General features: G+C 39.4%; 1 protein-coding gene across 2 annotated transcripts in view; it reads left to right on the top strand.

Annotated features, from left to right (window-relative positions):
* The window catches only part of GLDC (glycine decarboxylase), a 98,808-nt gene that overhangs the window by 25,998 nt on the left and 51,618 nt on the right, over positions 1–21,192 (top strand). For both annotated transcript variants that reach the window (XM_042913543.1, XM_042913542.1), the window contains exons 4-8: positions 5,458–5,622; positions 10,890–10,967; positions 12,652–12,799; positions 13,123–13,319; positions 15,136–15,232. In XM_042913543.1, the coding sequence (XP_042769477.1) occupies positions 5,458–5,622; positions 10,890–10,967; positions 12,652–12,799; positions 13,123–13,319; positions 15,136–15,232 (685 nt within the window). The remainder of the gene's footprint in view (positions 1–5,457; positions 5,623–10,889; positions 10,968–12,651; positions 12,800–13,122; positions 13,320–15,135; positions 15,233–21,192) is intronic.

The following is a 21,192-nucleotide window of genomic DNA, read 5'->3' as shown; positions in this document are numbered from 1 at the left end:
TGAAGGAATAAGAATATTCCGGAAGAGAAACTAGTTTGTTTGGGGGATCTAGTTGGAGGAAGAATAGGCAATGTGAGGCTGACACAAGATGTGATAAATTTCCAGGGGGGGGGAAAAAAAAAAAACTTTCCAAGTAGAAATATCTAATAATATCTGAGTAGAACTATATGTAAATCCTCTTAAAGATCAAAATAGGGGAAAAACACAACTTTTCAAAACAACTAAAATTTAGGTAGGATTTTACCATTTCCAAATGCTTTATATATATATTAATCTCCTTTGAGTGCAAAGAAAACATGATATAGATGATGTTATCACCAAGAGAAATTGGCAGAGAGATTTAGTTACTTGTCCCAGTTCACAGGTAGTAAGTTAAAGAATTAAGGTTGAAACCCAGGGCATATTAATATTTAGTGTCATGATAATGCAGAGAAATCTGTGAATCATTATACTACTTAAGAGTACATACAGATATGTTCTTTCTGGAGAGGGACATGGCAATATATACTGAGAACCTTAAAACTAGTTTTCATATACAATTCAAAATTCCACTTTTAAGAAATTATCCAAAGGAAATAAGACAAAGAGAAGGCTGTTCACTGTTATGCTATTTCTTTTTTTTTTTTTTTTTAATTTTTTTTTTTAAGTTTATTTATTTTTGAGACAGAGAGAGACAGAGCATGAACGGGGGAGGGGCAGAGAGAGAGGGAGACACAGAATCGGAAGCAGGCTCCAGGTTCTGAGCCATCAGCCCAGAGCCTGATGCGGGGCTCGAACTCACGGACCGCGAGATCGTGACCTGAGCCGAAGTCGGACACTTAACCGACTGAGCCACCCAGGTGCCCCACTGTTATGCTATTTCTAATATTTAAAACACAAAGCAATATTTAATTTGAAGGGAATTTATGGTAAATAAAATGATTTAATACCACATAACAATTAAAATTATGTTGTAGAATAATGAAGTTATTAGAAATTGTCCATGGAATAATGTTAATGAAAATCAGTATAGAAAAAATCAGTATAGAAAATCAGTATTTTCTCAAATCAGTATAGAAAAATTTACAGGAGCCTACCGGGAAGGGTCCGAGATAGGGTCACCTTTAGGGGTCAGGAAGGAAGGGCTTGGTCCTGGCAGCCGCGGCACGAGGTGGTTCGAGATTCTTCCCGGGATCGGCATCATGGTAGTGTGCTTCGTCATCCCTGGCATGAGCCACTGCGTACATCCACAGGTTCTGTAACGAGGGCAAGGAAAAAAGGGTTGCCTATTATCCGTATCAGTGGAGTCTGATGCAAAGAGATAGGCACATCTCTGGAGTTAATCGTTACTATGTGTCAAAGTGTTTGGAGAATATTGATTGAAGAAGCCTTTTCCTGACTGATGAAGAATAATTCAGTTATGCTCATCTGCCCTTTCTAGAAGGTAATGCAGTGTATCAATGTAGTACATAATAAAAACAAAAAAGTAAAATTAAAAAAAAATAAAAAGAAAAATGTACATAGGGCATAGTCTTACTTTAAATATAAATATGGGGGCACTTGGCGTGGCTCAATAGGTTAAGCATCCAACTCTTTATTTTAGCTCAGGTCATGATCTCACGGTTTTGTGGGGTTGAGCCCCATGTCAGGCTCTGCCCTGACAGTGTAGAGTCTGCTTGGGACTCTGCCCCTCCCTGGTTGCTTGTACTCTCTTTGAAAATAAAAATTTGCTATTATTTTTTTAAATGTTTATTCATTTCTGAGAGAGAGAGAGAGAGAGAGAGAGAGAGAGAGAGAGGCAGCGTGAGTGGAGGAGCAGAGAGAGAGAGAGGGAGACACAGAGTCCAAGGCAGGCTCTAGGGTCTGGGCTGTCAGCACAGAGTGTGATGATGCAGGGCTCAAACTCACAAACTGTGAGATCATGACCTGAGCCAAAGTTGGTCACTTAACCAACTGAGCCACCCAGGTGCCCCTGAAAATAAACATATATATATATATATGTATATATATATCATATATATATATATATATGAGTTAATTTACTCTCATATATATGATGTAGAAAAGAGTAAATTAACTGACTGGTAATCTCACAATGTATACATATATATCAAATGATTACATTGCATACTTTAAATATATACAGCTTTGATTACCTCAATAAAGCTGGAGAAAAAAGAATTATAAAGAAAAGTCACAAATCAACAAGGGACAGACAACACAACAGAAAAATGGACAGCATAATAGTTGAGTGTGCTTGTCACAAAAGAGAAAAAGAAAAAACACAGAAAAGAAATGTATGTAAATCTATTATATACTATTATATTATAATAACTATTATAACTATTATAACAATGGAGTTTTGGGATAATGAGTGATTTTATTTTTTTGACAGTTGACTGAGTTTTTCACTTTGTACAATGAAAAGGTGTAAGGTTGTAAATTCTTGATATATAAAGTGATTAATAAATGGTAGCAGAGGTCTTTAATATTCAGAATACAAAATAAAAAGGAAGTAAAAACCACCCAGAGAAAACTATAGTTTACACTTTGGTTTACTTGTTTTTATGAATTTATAAAAATGGGATCAAGGAATTTTACATTGCACTTTTAAAATTAATATATTGGGAACATCTCCATGTCAGGAAATATTCTTTTATCCATCATTTTTAGTAAATGCATAGTATTATGTGTGTATAGTGTCCAATCATTCTTTTTCGGTGGACACTTCATTTTGTTCCTCATTTTTCAACTTTCAGTGCTCTGATGAGTTCTTTGGAGCATTGCTCTCTGTATTCCTATTGTATATTATATGTCATTGGATATACCGGGTCTCTCCCATTCATTAGATGGACTAGCTAATCTGTGTGTACGCTCGTGTGTGCGTGTATGCAAGTTTGTGTGTCTGTCTATATGTAAAATAATGACTCTGAATAAAGTTTCATGTTAGCCAGGCATACTAAGCGTGTCTTTGTGGTGGCAGGCAATGCTGTGTGTGAAAGTCTTATCTGATGTGAGGTCACAATTGCTCCTTGTCTATGCCTTTTGTGTGACCCCATTTCTACTCAAATTCCTTTTCTACTTGTCTACAAAATGTATTGTGTGCCTCATTCATTCCAGTTCACCACCCAGTTAGAATTTGGCAAACCGAGTTGCTAAGGCAGCCTGTTCAAGGAGTTAACTGAAACAAAAATGTACTCTGCTGTGCGCACACGCACGCACACATGTGCGTGTACACACACACACACACACATACACAGCTATACCAATAAAAGTTTTGGGAAAATTATTTCAAAGTCTTGACATTGTACTGCTTGGTAAAGCAAGTTCCCCCACCCACTTCTGCTTAACATAAGAAGTATTGTTTTCAAAGCCTTCAAAAAAGAAAAAAGAAAAAGGATGGAAATATCCTGTACATGATTACCAGAGGAGGAGAGAAAGGCATAAGGCTTGAAAAAGTGAAAACAAAACAAAAAGCCTAAATTTTTTTCCTAATGCTTTCCTGGCTGGGAAGAACAAAAATAGAGTTATGTCAACCATATGTGGGAGCGTGGGCCCCGATCTATCCCACTTTGGTGGTTGTCAGAGTGAACAGATTCTTGGTGAAAAGATAGCTCTACCACACGTTCTCAGTTACCCTCTATCTTATCAGCTTATTTTAGTTTTTAAAATATTATCATGGTGAAATAATTTCATTTATTATCACTTTTTCCCCATTACAATATGTTCTCCTTGATATCAGGGATCTATTTGCTTATTACCAGAACTTATTATATAGTTCTTGACGCTTAGGCATGTAATAACATGGATGAATGAGTGAATGAAGGAATGAAGAAAAAAAAGGATGAAGGCACTAAGTGGGTTAACTCAAATACCTAATAAACCATTTTTGGCTAATAACTGGAGGATATAAGGGTGGAACTCACATCTATGCTGCTTTCTAACCATTTATATCCTTGAATTTTTTTTTTTTTTTTTTTTTTAGCATTTATTTTAGAAAGTCCATGCATGTGTGTGTACGTGCACTTAAGGTGGGGGGTAAAGGCAGACAGTGAGGAGAGAAAATCCTCATGAGAAGCCCGCCTGACACTGGGCTAAAACTCACAAACTGTGAGATCAAGAACTAAGCCAAAACCAAGACCCAGGTGCTTAACCAACTGAGCCACGCAAGTGCCCCTAAACAAAAAGTTTTGAGTATTAAATAGTAGATTCTTGGATGCTTTCCTATTGTGAACTGTGATTGAGGTAGTCTTTTAGCTAGAAGAAAGATAACAGGGAGTAAAACTTGTTTATGTTACTATAGGTAGCTTCAAGTAGATTTTAAGAGCCAGCTTATAATAAAATACAGTAAAACCTTGGTTCCAGAAACATGGTTGTAATCCAAAGCACTTGCATATCAGTGAATTTCAAGAACCATTGTCTCAGTTGTGATCATGACATAGCTCGTTTGTCAAGTTAAAATTTATTAGAAATGTTTGCTCAAGTTACTCTCAATTCAAGGTTTTACTGGACATAGATATGAAAAGGTTATTAAAATAGAAAGGTAAGATTAATAAAAAAAGAAATGTAAGATTAAAAAATAACTTAAAGAGATAGAAATGTAAATACTGAATGTACCCAAGCAAAAGATAATATTGTTACTATGACTTATCTCTGAGCTTCCTTACAAAGGTCAAAGGGAATGGGAATGAAAGCTGGTGCAGCCACTCTGGAAAACCGTAGGGAGGTTCCTCAAAAAACTAAAAATAGAACTACCCTACGACCCAGCACTTGCACTACTAGGCATTTATCCATGGGATACAAGTGTGCTGTTTCCAAGGGACACATGCACCCCCATGTTTATAGCAGCACTATCAACAATAGCCAAAGTATGGAAAGAGCCCAAATGTCCATCGATGGATGAATGGATAAAGAAGATGTGGTATACATCTTGTGGTATACAGTGGAGTATTACTCAGCAATCAAAAAGAATGAAGTCTTGTCATTTGCAACTACATGGATGGAACTGGAGGGTATTATGCTAAGTGAAATTAGAGAAAGACAAAAATCATGACTTCACTCATGACAACTTTAAGAGACAAAACAGAGGAACATAAGGGAAGGGAAACAAAAGTAATATAAAAACAGGGAGTGGGACAAAACAGAAGAGACTCATAAATATGGAGAGCAAACTGAAGGTGACTGCAGGGGCTGTGGGAGGTGGGATGGGCTAAATGGGTAAGGGGCATTAAGGAATCTACTCCTGAAATCGTTTCACTATATGCTAACTAATTTGGATATAAATTTTAAAAAATAAAAAAAATTGAAAAAAGAAAAAGAAAAAAACACAACAAAGGTCAAAGGGAAGCTTACTGATACACAATTCTCAAGAGGGGCAAAATTAATTTTCAGTTACTAAATTCCAAAATGAAGACATTCTGTGAGCTTTTCCCAATAGTGGAGTCAGAGTTTGGACATGGCCTCTTATGTCTCTCACAGGATCAGCCAATATACTCCATACCAGCCAGAGGTGTCTCAGGGGAGACTGGAGAGTTTACTAAACTACCAGACCATGGTGTGTGACATCACAGGCATGGACACGGCCAACGCATCCCTGCTGGATGAGGCTACAGCAGCTGCTGAGGCGATGCAGCTGTGCCACAGGTGAGAGGCCCACAGGGCAAGGGACATCCTCCAGTCTCACCTGCTGTGCTGGTGAAGCTGGCCCTGTCAGTGTCCAGTGACTCATCCCTCTCACACAGACACACATAGCATTATACTAGTCACCTGACATAACAAAATCTGAAATAAAACTGTGGCTTTTTAAAGCTTTTTAAGCCACTTGTTACCTTATTAAAGTTTGTATTTTGAGAAAGAGCATGAGCAGGAAGAGGGCAGAGAGTGGGAGAGAGAATCCCAAGAAGGCTCCGTGTTCTCAGTTCAGAGCCTAATGTGGGGCTCAAACTCATGACTTGTGCGATCATGTCTTGAGCCGAAACCAAGAGTTGGCTGCTTAACCAACTGAGCCAACCAGGTGCCCCTAAAAAAGCTACTTTTTAAAGCCACTATTGTTCACTGTTTTACATTACAGAAGAAAAACATTTGTCCTCTTACATAGTGTTAAGTTCAGGGATGTTACAGCAATTCTGATATAGTATCAAGCTCCTTGCTCTGTACCATCTTCAGCATGAAGTCTTGGTCCTCATGGTCACAAAATGACTGCTGGGGCTTTCATCATGACCTCTGTACCCAGAAAGAAGAAAAGGGGCAGTGTAAAGGGTGCTGCTAGCTAAATAAGCCCTCTTTAAAGAGTCTTGGAAGGCAGCTCTGCTCACCACTATACCACCAACGCTGCACTTTAAAGAAGCCCCAACTTTTGGAAGCCCCAACTCAGCAACTTTACTCTTCATTGAGCACATCTATCTACAAGTGGCCTGGAGAAATGTGGTTTTCACTAGATGGGCACATTGCTGCCCCCTTACATATTGGGATTCTGTTACTGTTATTGGTTCAGGACAGAATGGATATTACAAAGGAACTGGCAGTCTGTATTGTAATACTAAATATTACCTTCTTTCATGAAGCATATTGTTTTAGGTTGTATATAATTTTTATAGCCTGCTTTCTTTTTCTATTTAACAATATATGGTGAACGTTCCCCCCATTTCTTTAGTCAGCTTTTTAGGATATGGCTTTTATTGACTACATGATAGTACTCACTTGCATGGAAATACCATCATTTATGTAACCTCACCTCTATTTTTTCACACGTACTTTAATCCTATCTTTTACAGTTACTAATGTTCTTGTTATTTTTTACATCTTTAGAATCAATTTTGTCAAAGATTCCGATTATTTCCTGAGGACACATTTCTAGAAGTAGAATTGCCGGGTCATGGTATATACTTAACAATTGCTCTCCAGTTTCCACCTTCCTTTGCTTCTTGCCTTGTGAGTACATTTGAGCTTACCTTACTAGTAGAATTCTCATGTAGATGTCATCTGGTGGGGAAATCTGCCCACATTCACTGGTGTGTCTGTGAGGTTTTGTCCCTCTGGCCCTGAATGCTCATGTAAGTCTCTTTCTTGGCTTCCACAGACTTAAGGGATGGTTAAATTGGTTCTGTGTGCATGGAAGTTTCCCCCATACCAACAAACGATTCTTGGACAGAGGCAGGTGTCCAAGAATTCAACTCAATTCTGAATGACCAAATATGTATTTCTTATACATCATAACATTGCAGTAGTGAACTCCAAACTCGCTTACCAGGTATGGAAATGTCTAAATATCCCGCCGCAGGCTGTTCTGCTTCCCAAGCAGCCCTAGGGGTGGGCTCAGGCTCTTCCTCCTTACCCTGGGTGGACAGCCAAAAAGGAATATCTCTCTATTCTCAGCTTTTCATATTTTTGTCTTCCTCATCCACCTTTGTGCTGCCTTTTCATTTTCCTCCCTGACTCTCTTTCTAGGTAAGGGCTTCGATTTCACACTTGGAGAAGCTGAGGTCTTTCTTGTTGGTTCAGGGGTTCTGTCCTGAACTGATTTGAGTTAATGACCTACTACTCTGTAAATGCTTGGTTTGCTTCCTCTCTCTTCAGTCTCATACCTTCAGGCCTGCATTTAATTATATCCTTGAAAAGCAGCCTTGTGCTTTTTGTCTTCAGGAAAATGTTCTTTAAAATAGCAGTTTTTTTTTGTTTCCATCTTAGGTCATTTAGGCTCAGATGGCTCTTCTCTCTATTTACTTAGATTCACACTGTGAAGAGCATTGTGCTTTGGGTAATTAATCACTTTTGTATTTCCCCAACTCTACTTATTCTTCTATTAACTTATGCTTATTATAAAAATACCTGTTAAGAGTGGAAATAATATGCAAACAGTAGAAAATATAATGAAGTGAAACCTGCAGTCCTGTTCCATTGAGGAAACTGTTGTTAACTGGTCATTGTGTACCTTTCTGGGAAATTAAATGAAAAGCACAATATACATGCGCTTCCCACCTTTTTCACCCAGATGTGCTCATGATACATGAACTGTTATGTATCCTGTTTTAAAAACCAAATTCAACTGGGCATATTTGAAGATCTAATTGCCTTTATTAAACAATTCATAAATGGGGCAATGTTCCATCTAAAGGATAGAAAGGCTCCCTGAGGAGTTGTACAAGAAGGTTTTTGTTTTTTATGGAAAGCAGGGTAGGGCAAGAAAATGATAAGTAAAAGTAAAGAATCCAGGCAAGATCAGCTTCCCTTTAGGGAGGAGCTAAGGGGGTCTTATTATCCAGATGACCTCATCTAGCCTCTGGTGGATGGAGAACACCCCTATGACAGATCACCGTTGCACTTATCTGAAAATTCCTGATTCACAGGTTAAGACTAAATTTCTGGAGGAGGTTGAAACTGCAATTAGGTTAGTAATTAAGCCTTGGTTTGGTGACTAGGCTTGGCCCAAGAAATACCATTTTGGGCCTATGGTTTTCTTTTTAACAATCCCTATCAGTCTGCTTTCCTGAAATCATGAATTGTTAGAAAACTCCCAGGATTTGGGTCCTTTAGGAGCTGTGTGGTGCTGTACATGTCACAACTTAACTCAGTCCTTTTCATCTCTGCTAAATGAGGACATTTGGTTTAGATAATCTCTAAATGCTTCTTTGGCAGTAAAATGCTCAGATGTTTTTATTTCAAGAGTTAGTTTTGGGGCACCTGGGTGGCTGAGTCGGTTAAGCGTCCCAACTTTGGCTCAGGTCATGATTTCATGCCTCATGGGTTCGAGCCCCATATCATAGAGCCTGGAGCTTGCTTCAGATTCTGTGTCTCCCTCTCTTTACTCCTCCCTTCTCATGCTTTGTGTGCGTCTCTCTCTCAAACATAAGTGAAAATTAAAAAAAAAATTTAAGAAAAAAAAGAAAAAAGAAAACAGTTTTTTATTTCAACTTGTACCCAATTGCTACCCTGTTTGTATTTCTCTTAACTCCTAGCATATTTTTCAAAATTTAAACCAACTTAAGATTGATTTTGCTAAATGGATCAGATTGGTGTTAAAAAAAAACCCAATTCAACTGAGTAAATTTAAAGATTTTTATTCAATAAAGATAAATAAAGTAGAACGGAGCACCAAAGGCCTACAGAAAGGGAAAGGTTTCTCCCCCACCCCCCACCTCAATGATTTAATTTTCTTTTTTCAGGTTTTTATTTAAATTCTAGTTAGTTTATGTACAGTGTAATATTTGTTTAAGGTGTAGGATTTAGTGATTCAACAGTTATACAACACCCAGGGCCCATCACAACAAGTGCCCTCTTAAGTATCAATCACCTATTTAACCCATCCCCCTGCCCACCTCCCTTCCAGCAGCCCTCAGTTTGTTTTCTATAGTTAGGAGTCTGTTTCCTGATTTTCCTCCTTTTCCCCCCCTATGTTCATCTATTTTGTTTCTTAAATTCCACATATGAGTAATATTATATGGTATTTATCTTTCTCCTAGTGACTTATTTCACTTAGCATAATACTCTCTAGCTCTATCCACATTGTTGCAAATGACAACATTTCATTCTTTTTGATGGCCAAGTAATATTCCATTGTGCATGCTCGTGTGTGTGTGTGTGTGTGTGTGTGTGTGTGTGCCTGCCCATGTGTGCATGTGTGTATCACTATCCATTCATCGGTCAATGGACATTTGGTCTCTTTTCCACAATTTGGCTATTGTTGATAATGCTGCTATAAACATTGGGGTGCATGTATCCTCTTGAATCTGTATTTTTGTATCCTTTGGGTAAATACCTAGCAGTGCAGTTGCTGGATCATAGGGTAGTTCTATTTTAACATTTTGAGGAAACTCATACTGTTTTCCAGAGTGGCTGCGTCAATTTGCATTCCCACCAATGGTGTAAGAGGGTCCCCCTTTCTCTGTGTCCACACCAACACCTGTTCTTTCCTGTGTTGTTAATTTTAGCCATTCTGATAGGTGGGAGGTGGTATCTCATTGTGGTTTTATTTTGTATTTGTCTGACGATGAGTGATGTTGAGCATCTTTTCATGCGTCTGTTAGCCATCTGGATGTCTTCTTTGGAAAATTGTCTGTTCATATCTTCTGCCCATTTCTTCACTGGATTATTTGTCTTGTGGGTGTTGAGTTTGGTAAGTTCTTTATAGATTTTGAATACTAACGCTTTATCAGATACGTCATTTGCAAATATCTTCTCCCATTCCATCGGTTGACTTTTAGTTTTGTTGATTTTGTCCTTTGCTGTGTAGAGCTTTCTATCTTGATGAGGTCCCAATAGTTCATTTTTGTTTTTGTTTTCCTTACCTCAGGAAATCCATCTAGTAAGAAGTTGCTATGGCTGATGTCAAAGAGGTTACTGCCCGTACTCTCGTCTAGGATTTTGATGGTTTCCTGTCTCACATTTAGGCCTTTCCTCCATTTCGAATAGATTTTTATGTATGGTATAAGAAAGTGGTCCAGTTTCATTCTTTTACATGTTTCTGTCCAGTTTGAAAGGGAAAGGTTTTTAAAGGTAGGTGAAGGAAGTCCTAAAGAAACAAAAAAGGGATTATTTAGAGCAAGGTCACTTTCCTTTGGGAGACAAGAAGTGTTTTATTAGGTGAATTACCTCTTTGGTGCTTACCAGGAAATTCTAGACTGACTACTTAAGATTATATTACTCGGGAAGGTTGTAATCAGGTATGTATTAAGCCTCAGTTTGGTGACATGGGCCTAGCACAAGTGACTCCCATTTGGTAACTGTTTTTTTTTTTGTTTTTTTTTTTTAACAACACAAATTGGATTTCAGTAGAATTCTAACCACTGTAATTAATGCCTCATATTTTATACCATGCTCAGAGATTCCCTAAGTACCAATTTTGCTTTGCATTCTTAGAAGATACTTTGATTTCTTTAATGTGCATTTTTTAATGTGATTTTTCTTTCCAACAGACACAATAAGAGGAAGAAATTTTTGGTTGACCCCCGTTGCCACCCACAGACAATAGCTGTGGTTCAGACTCGAGCTAAGTAATTAATTTCACTCATTTTTTGAACTCAGGGATAGTATCATGCTCATCTCTGTTGTTTCTTTTCTTACTTCCAAACTGATTGGAAGTGAACCTGGTTTAAATTGCGGTTGTTGAATTTTACTTTCTTTCCCACTTTCTTCCTGAGATCTTGCTGGTAAGAAAAATGTGTCAGAACTGAGAGAACACGAGTGACTTTAGTTGGCTCTGCTTTATTTATTTATTTTTAAAAATTTTTAATGTTTTATTTATTTTTGAGAGAGAGGCAGAGTACAAGTAAGGGAGGGGCAGAGAGATAGAGGGAGACACAGAATCCAAAGAAGGCTCCAGGCTCTGAGCTGTCAGCACAAAGCCTGAGCGGGGCTCGAACTCATGAACTGTGAGATCATGACCTGAGCTGAAGTTGGACGCTTACCAACTGAGCCACCCAGGTGCCCCACCTCTGCTCTATATTGAGTAACCATGTTATTTGTTTCCTTTTTGTAAAAATAAAATTAAAATATTAAAATAATTTCAGCAATGTTTCAGAGTTTGCAAAGCAGAGGGAGAAAATGGAACTCTCCCACAATTAGGGTTTTGTGTGTATTCTTGCAAACATAGTTTATACAGAATCCACTTAAACCTAGATGTGGTATGATATAGATTAAAGCAAGTGTACTGTATTTGTTTAGTGCTGCAATCAGATAAACAGCACAACTATCACTTGCCAGTGTGTTTATTTGCTTTCTTCTTGTTTTTTTGTGTCTAAAAAAAATTTTTTTTAACATTTATTATTGAGAGAGAGAGAGACAGAGCATTAACATGGGAGGGGCAGAGAGAGAGGGAGACAAAGAATCTGAAGCAGGCTCTAGGCTCTGAGCTGTCAGCACAGACCCCAATGTGGGGCTCAAACTCACAAACCATGAGGTCATGATCTGAGCCGAAGTCAGACGCTTAACCGACTGAGCCACCCAGGTGCCCCTTTTGTGTTTTTTAAATGCTTGTTTATTTTTGAGAGAGAGAGAGACAGTGTGAGTGGGGTGGGGCAGACAGAGAGGGAGACACAGAATCCAAAGCAGGCTTTAGAATCTGAGCTGTCAGCAAGAGCCTGATGTGGGGATTGAACTCACAAACTGTGAGATCATGACCTGAGCCGAAGCTGAACACTTAAACTACTGAGCCGCCTGTTTTCTTCTTGTAAGAGCTGGGCAATCTCCCCCAACCCCATACCACCATCCCTTTAGAAGGTGTATTCTCACATATGATTGGAACTGGATGGTTAGGGAAGGTCTTTCTCTTTGTTTAATTGATGGTTTTCCATTCATCTAAAACTGATCCTGGGTGAAGGTGGTGACCTGGTGAGACAGCTCTGTAATTGCAGGAATTGATTCTTTAGTCCTAGGAAGCCATGTTCCTGATCCTCTCAGAAGGTTCTGGCAGGAAAGGGGTAATGGGAATGGTAAGGGAAGGTACAAGAGAGAAACAGAAGTCAGACTGTTGGCAGCATGTGAGATGGTGTGAAGCATTGTTACCAGTCAGGTGTGAGATGGGGGTGTGTGTGTATTGGATGAAGTTGGAGGGGGGGGTGGTGGCAACGAGGAAGGACACAGAATATGAATTCTCTATCACTGAAAACAAATTTTACGGAGTTTCATTTCCTTTTGAAAACCAAAAGCATGATTGTTCTTTGTCTTCTGTCTTTCCAGATACAATGGAGTTCTCATTGAGCTGAAATTACCCCATGAAATGGACTTCAGTGGAAAAGATGTTAGTGGAGTGCTGTTCCAGTACCCAGACACTGAGGGGAAGGTGGAAGATTTCACAGAGCTCGTGGAGAGGGCCCATCAGACGGGGGTAGGCAGCTGTCTCCTTGCGGGGGTCCACGTAGATCTGTCCCAACCTTGTATTATGATTTTTGGATGTGTCTTAATTTCCATATTTGTATCACCTGGAATGGTAAAACTGTCTCCTTCCTGCCTGCCTTAAAATTTGTTTTGTTCACCAACTAATTTCTGGTACATAGTAAAAACTCCGTAAATATTTTTTAGTGAATCAATGAGTAAATGGCATGAAACAACCCTCTGTCTGTCTGCTTATATTGGGGATAATTTGCTACTCTCCCACTTCTTTCAGGGGAAGGGAACAACCATGTCCATTTTCTCTTGTTTCCTCTTTAGAGTCTGGCCTGCTGTGCTACTGACCTTTTAGCTCTATGTATCTTGAGGCCACCTGGAGAATTTGGTGTAGACATTGCCCTAGGTAGCTCACAGAGATTTGGAGTGCCACTGGGCTATGGCGGACCACATGCAGCCTTTTTCGCTGTCAGAGAAAGTTTGGTGAGGATGATGCCTGGGAGAATGGTGGGGGTAACAAGGTAAAGCAGCTCATGTTTCTACCCTTTTATTGTTACTATTAGTTTCTTTGTTCCTTCTTATCACAAAAGTTGTTGATTTCTCTCTAAATATACCTGGGCCATGTATATAATAATTTATAACATATTTGTATTGAAGGCATATAAGTGAATTAAATTAGGTTGTTGAAAGCATTGAAAGACTTGATATTCTAGGTGTGTTTTTTATCTGACCAGTTTCATTCTCAAAAGCATTATCATGCTACACAGTTATGTAAAATACAAGTATAGTGAGAGATTATCATGAACATAATGTGATCCTAGAGGCCTGCCACTTGTTTATTCCAGTAATTTTTAAAAAATGTTTATTTGTTCATTTTTGAGAGAGAGAGAGAGAGCACCAGCAGGGGTGGTGTGAGGGGGACAGAGAGAGAGGGGGAGACACAGAATCCCGAAGCAGGCTCCAGGCTCCAAGCTGTCAGCACAGAGCCTGACTTGGGGGCTTGAACCCACAAACTGTGAGATCATGCATGACCTGAGCTGAAGTTGGACGCTCAACTGAGTGAGCCACCCAGGCACCCGGCTAGTAATTTCCAAATGTATCTTCCCAAGTGCTATTCATTGATAAAGCTCAGATTAAGAATTTAGATGAATGACATGATCATTACTGGGGAAATTTAGCATGATCTTTTAGACTAGACCTTTCATAGAGGTTGGACTTACTAACCTAAGTGAATAGTCTATATTAGTGAATGATGTGAATTTTTGAAATACTCATGGATTATCACATAATAGCAAGAGGCACCTTGCTTTTCAGTGTAAAAATAAATGTCTTCAAATATTCTTACATTAGTTTCTTTCAATGATGTGTCTTGACCAGATGAGATGAGGTAGAGACTATTCTAATTAATAAAAGTTTAATATATTAATTATTGTCTGCTGATTTTTATATTGAACTTAACCTTTCTGAAAAATGGACCCCAGAGCTTGATGAAATATAGGATAAGACTGCTGAATCTTTGTGTTTATCCAAATACTTTTCTTTTAATGTGTATTTATTTTGAGAGAGAGAGAGAGAGAGAGAGCAGGGGAGGGACAGACAATCCCAAGCAGACTCTTCACTCAGCATGGAATCCTACTTGTGGGGCTTCATCTCCCGACTAAGAGGTCACAACCCAAGCCGAAATCATGAGTAGGTCCCTTAACCGACTAAGCCACCCAGGTGCTCCATGTTATCCAAATTATTAACTGTATTCAGAAAGAAGGAAAATTTTTCTTAGAGATAGGTGGTAAGATTATTAACATTCTTTTTTTTTAAGTTTTTATTTAAATTCCATTTAGTTAACATACAGTGTAATATTAATTTCAGGTGTACAATTTAGTGATTCAGCACATTCTTTTTCTTAATAGCTGTATAGTTACTTTAGATTTTCAGTGAAGAAATTAATTCCTTTGTGAGATATTTCCCTTTTTCCTGTGTGTGCCAAGAAGCTCGTAGTCAACTTTAATTCTCATTAAATTTAATTTTTTTTCATTAAATTTAATTTTAAATTCAGTCCACATTCACCATCATTATATTAGCCTGGGTAATTCCTGGGAAGTTTCCATTCAAGGTTCCTAGCTTTATTGTGTATACCTTGGTCCCTCCCTCAAAGTACATACTAAAAATTAGTAGCCCTATTTATAAGTGGACGGCTTGGTAATTATTTCCTTATGGCCTTGCAGCCGAATAAATTCGCTGGGTTCCCTTCAAGCTGGGAAGGAAAGAAGCAGGTCTATTTGTGACTACCCTTGGTGTAGTGATTATCTTTGCTAACTAGATGTTTTATTCTCTGCCCAGAGATGCCACTGGGAAAGAAGTGTATCGTCTTGCTCTTCAAACCAGGGAACAACACATCCGAAGAGACAAAGCTACTAGCAACATTTGTACAGCTCAGGTAGATCACATGACTGTCCTTCCCACTGAATGCCTTATAATCTGTAGACATGAGCTGCTCATTCATTCACTTAATTTCCCTTCACCACCTACTGACCAGTGTGCACACCAGAAATGGAGAGATCTTATTGGTAGAGAAGCCTTGTGATCTTGTCAGAACCAAAATACGATGTATTTACCTGGAGCTCTGTCCATGTACATACTTTATACTTCAGTGTCTCTAGTAATCTTGGCCATAGGCAGGTCCATTATGGGTGGCTATTGGGCACCTTCTCTTAGGGCTAAAATGGAAGCCCTCCAGGAATGTGGTGAGGAAGCAAAGTGAGAGTGTTTGAGGTGACTGTGCTTGAGGGGATGGTACAGACTGACCAGTTGGTGGTGGTCTTGGGGTATTCTTACTGTGGGCTCATGAAAATCATTCTTGAAATGGATGGAATAAAAGAGGAGGAGCTTCGCAAGTTCCTGATGAGCCTGGAAATTGCCCAGGACTCAGGTCAGAGGGAGCAGTGTTTGAGACCCAGCCAATTTCTAGACTTAGGTAGAAGATGGTTCCTGAGCATCCAATCCATTCTAGGTCCATCTTCTCCATTCAGGGTCAGAGTAAGAGATCTCACCCATACCTCATTGGGCAGTACAGTAGTTTTTTCTCTCAGGGCATTGGCTCAAAGCACCACCACCAGGTTTTAGAAACCCTTTCCAGGGTCAGTAGATGATAAGGTATTATTAAAGTTGGTTCTATAGCTATTGGTCTTTGGAATACTTTCCAAACTCAGTAGGTTTTCCTGTATTTGTTGCCTCAAGAAGGTGGCTGCTTCAGGGCACCTGGGTGGTTCAGTTGGTTAAGCATCTGACTCTTGATTTCAGCTTAGGTCATGATCTCACTGTTCATGAGTTTGAGCTCTGCATCAAGCTCTGCATTGACAATATAGAGCCAGCTTAGGATTCTCCATGCACCTCCTTCCCCTCCCTTGCTTGCTCTCTGTCTCTTTCTCTCTCTGTCTCTCTAACTAAATACATAAAAAAAAAAAAAAGGTGGCTATTTCTTTTCAGGTAAGAGCTCTTCTATTATCTTAGGATGGAGCTAGCTGTCACAAACTTTTCCTCTGTTGATAGCAAGTTGAACTTTATACGATGCTGTTACTTTCTGTAGCTTACCCGTCATTTGTTGAATTATCTGCTTAAATATTTCTCTGTCCTCTGCAGCTGACTGCTCCTGTCTTGCCCTTTCTGCCCATGTTCTTCCAAAAAAATGCCGGTCTGATTATAAGTGAATTAAGGGGTTTTCTTTAGGAAAAAAAATTTTTTTTTACATTTATTTATTTTTGAGGGACAGAGAGAGACAGAGCATGAGCAGGGGAGGGGGAGACAGAGAGAAGGAGACACAGAATCTGAAGCAGGCTGTATGCTCTGAACAAGCTGTCATCACAGCCTTATGAGGGGCTCGAACCCACATACTGTGAGATCATGACTTGAGCCAAAGTCGGATGCTCAACCGACTGAGCCACCCAGGCACCCCAAGGGGTTTTCTGCTTCAATGTTTGGAATTAATTTTACAGGTGAACTTGGGCTGAACAAAGGTCTCTATCTTTTTTAGCAATTATTAAAGTCATATTTTCCCTGGAGATAGCCCAACTCTGTCTTCTCTGATTTTAATTTTCTCATTCTGGAGAACTTCCAGCTATGCATTGTCTATTCCATTTCATGAGTTTCTTTTCATAATTGGTTGTATGAAGCAGTTGCCCATAACTCCAGTGTCATTCTCTATAAAGATGCAATTATTCTATTTTGTTAGGAGATGATGTATCTTTGGAAATGCTCCTTGAGCTCTCTGTCTTCTGATTTTCTCCAGCCTTCTGATTTTTTTTTAATGTTTACTTATTTATTTTGAGAGAGAGAGAGAGAGAGAGAGAGAGAGAGAGAACAGGGGAGGGGCAGAGAAAAAGGGAGAGAGAGAATCCCAAGCAAGTTCCAAACTGACAGTATGGAACCCCATGCGGGACTTGATTCCACAAACCGTGAGATCATGTCATGACCTGAGCCGAAATCATGAGACAGACACTTAACTGAGTCATCTAGGTGCCCCAGCCTCTGCTTCTTAAAGCAACTGCATCGTGTTCTCAGGCTGCCCCTTTTCCTCTTGAGTATGACAGGCTCCACACTGTACTTGTCCTTGCTTTGCAATGTTGGTGGTACAGAGATTTTTTTTTTCCTTTAATCTCTGAAAGTGTGTTACTAAATTGTTTTTAAAAATTCTTCTGTATACTTGTGATATTTCACAGATCTCTGAATTTGCATCATGTTCTTTGTGTTTTCTTACATCTTAGGTTTTACCACCACAAGCCATTTTTTCATTAACTTTTATCTAGTCAGGTGTGTTCAGATATAATTTACATTTCATCAGCTCTTTCACTGAGGTATACCTTTCCATAAAATTTGCCCTTAAAAAAATTTTTTTTAATGTTTATTTAGTTTTGAGAGAGAGACAGAGTGCAAGCGGGGAGGAACTGAGTGAAAGGGCTACATAGAATCAGAAGCAGGCTCCAGGCTCTGAGCTGCCAGTACAGACCGTGAGATCATGACCTGAGCCGAAGTCAGATACTCAATCGACTGAGCCATCCAGGTGCCCCAAAATTTTCTCTTTTAAAGTATACAGTTCTGGGCCACCTGGGTGACTCAATGGGTTAAGCGTCTGACTTCAGCTCGAGTCATAATCACACAGTCCATGGGTTTGAGCCCCGTGTCAGGCTCTGGTCTGACAGCTCAGAGCCTGGAGCCTCCTTCAGATTCTGTGTCTCCCTTTCTCTCTGCCCCTCCCTTGCTCATGCTCTGTCTTTCTCTCTCTTGAAATAAATAAACATTAAAATTTTTTCAAAAAATAAAGTATACAGTTCAATGATTTTTAGTATTTTTATAAAGTTGTGCAACCATCACTGGCATTCATTTCTAAACATTTCATCATCCCAAAATGAAACATGTTCCCATGAAGTGATTGTTCCCCATCCTTTTATCTTCCCTGCAGCCCTTGAGAACCACTAATCTACTTTCTGTCTTTGCATCCTGGACATTTCATATAAGTGGGATTATACAATAAGTGGCCATTTGTGCCTAGCTTCTTTCACTTAGCATAATGATTTCAAGTTTCATATATATTCTAGTATGAATCAGTACTTCATTTTTTTATGGCTGAATAATATCTCATTGTATGGACATACCACATTTTGTTTATCCATTCATCAACTGATGGATATTTGGGTTGTTTTCACTTTTTTCTATTTTGACTAAAGTGGTTATGCACATTGATGTACAAGATTTTGTGGGGTCATGTTTTCAGTTCTCTTAGGCACATACTGAGGAGTAGAATTACTGGGTCATATTATAAATATACACTGAACTTTTCCAAAGTGGCTGCATCATTTTACATCACTTTCACTAGTGTATACGGGTTCTAATTTCTTCGTGTTTTCACCAATGCTTGTTACTGCCTTTCTGGTTATAGCCATCTTAGTGACTGTGAAGTGATATCTCACGTGGATTTTATATGAATTTCCCTTATAACTAATGATTTTGAGCATCTCTATTATTTATTTATTTATTTATTTATTTATTTATTTATTTATTTATTTATTAAATTTGCATCCAAGTAAGTTAGCATATAGTGCAATAATGATTTCAGGAATAGTTTCCAGTGATTAATCCCCTATGTATAATAGCCAGTGCTCATCCCAACAAGTGTCATCTTTATGCCCCTTGCCCATTCAGCCAATTCCCCCACCTATAACCCCTCCAGCAACCCTCTGTTTTCTATATTTAAGAGTCTCTTACGTTTTGTCCCACTGTTTTAATAGTTTTGCTTCCCTTCTCTTATGTTCAACTGTTTTGCATCTTAAATTACACATATGAGTGAAAGCATATGATATTTGTCTTTCTCTGACTAATTTCACTTAGCATAATACACTCTAATTCCATCCATGTAGTTCCAAATGGCAAGATTTCATTCTTTCTGATTGCCAAGTAATAATACACACACACACACACACACACACACACACACATACACACACCACATCTTTGATGGACATTTGGGCTCTTTCCACACTTTGGCTTTTGTCGATAGTACTGTTATAAACATTGGTGTGCATGTGCCCCTTCATAACAGCACACCTGTATCCTTTGGATGAATACCTAGTAGTGTAATTTCTGGGTCATAGGGTAGTTCTATTTTTAATTTTTTGAGGAACCTCCATCTGTTTTCCAGAGTGGCTGTACCAGTTTGCATTTCCATCAGCAGTGCAAAAGGGTTCTTCTTTCTCTGCACCCTCACCAACATCTGTTGTTGCCTGAGTTGTTCATTTTAGCCACTCTGACTGGTGTAAGGTGGTATCTCATTGTGGTTTTGATTTGTATTTCCCTGATGCTGAGTGATATTGAATAATTTTTCATGTGTCTGTTTGCCATCTGGATGTCTTCTTTGGATAAAGAAGTTTGAGTTTATTTTATTTATTTATTTAACAATTTTTTTTAATATTTATTTTCTTAGAGGGAGAGAGAGAGAGACAGTGAGAAAGAGACAGCTTGAGTGGGGGAGGGGCAGAGAGAGAGGGCAACACAGAATCTGAAGCAGGCTCCAGGCTCTTAGTTGTTAGCACAGAGCCTGATGCGGGGTTCCAACATATGAATTGTGAGATAATGACCTGAGACCATGACGGATGTTTAACTGACTGAGCCACTCAGGCACCACATTTTGAGTTTATTTTTGTGTATGGTGTAAGATTGTGGTCCAGGTTCATTCTTCTGCATGTTGCTGTCAAGTTTTCCCCAAACCATTTGCTGAAGAGACTGTCATTATTCCATTGGATATTCTTTCCTGCTTTGTCAAAGATTAGGTGGCTATGCATGTGTGGGGCCATTTCTGAGTTCTCTATTCTGTTCCATTGATCTGTGTGTCTGTTCAAGTGCCAGTACCATATGGTCTTAATGATTACAGGTTTGTAATACATATTGATGTCCAAGCCATCAGCCTGCCAGGTGGCACCTCCCTCCCAAATTTTATCTCAGCTGGGACTGTCTTTCCATACCCCTCATTTCTGAGGGCCCTGTGGCTTGAGCCCACTCCAACCCTTTGGGGGAGGGTCTCAACAAGCAATGCCTGTGTGCCAGTTTGCTCCCGGGAATGTTTGTACAATTGCAGTATTGCAGAGGTTGAAAAATTCTGGCTGGGTGCTGTCTTGCCCCAGAAAAAGTCCGTGCAATTTCATGGCAGTAAAGGTTCAAGGATTATGGTAAATCGGAACATCTAGCCAGCACCAGATTTCACCACCCCCTGGCATCTTTCCTCCAATGCCAGCAAACGTGACTATTCTTCAGGGTCCATTGGGATCTTTGCCTGTGGGGAGACCATAAGGCCTCTACCAAATGCTCTCCTAGCAGGGGAACCGCTTCTCCCTGTGTGGCCTTTTGCGTCTTTGGACCTCACTGCCTGCTCCTGGGGATTTGCCCCTCCTGCTGAGCACCACCAGGTATTGAGCTGAGGAATTTTCCAGTCTGCTCTCCTCTGTTTATAGAGTCCTTATGGTATCAACCCTGTCTTTTCTCCTCTTCTTGTTCAGTCACTTGAGGGTTCTTCCACTCTCTCTTTTCTCTCCAGTTACTTCTGGGGGGAGTGCTTTTCCTGTACTCTCCCCCCTTTGTCTCTTCTCTCTTCTCATAAACAGCTCCCTACCCTCCATGCCTTCTCTCTCCCCCAGTTCATCTCTCCCTGCCACTTACCTTTAGCTTAAGTTATGCAGATTGTTGTTTTATTCCTCAGATCAATTTTCTAGGTGTGCAAAAGGGTTAGCTGCATTTCAGAGATGAGAGAAGCCCGCTGCCCCGCCATCTTGGCCCCTCCCTCCCAAAGTCTTGAGCAAATTTTAATCACGAGCTTTTGTTTACTCCTTTTTTAAAAAATTACTTTCTTTAAGT

Source organism: Panthera leo, chromosome D4 (genome assembly GCF_018350215.1).
Source record: "Panthera leo isolate Ple1 chromosome D4, P.leo_Ple1_pat1.1, whole genome shotgun sequence".
Lineage (NCBI taxonomy): Eukaryota > Metazoa > Chordata > Mammalia > Carnivora > Felidae > Panthera > Panthera leo.
Note: the sequence above shows the minus strand (reverse complement) of the source record. Positions and strands in the feature narration are given on the sequence as shown.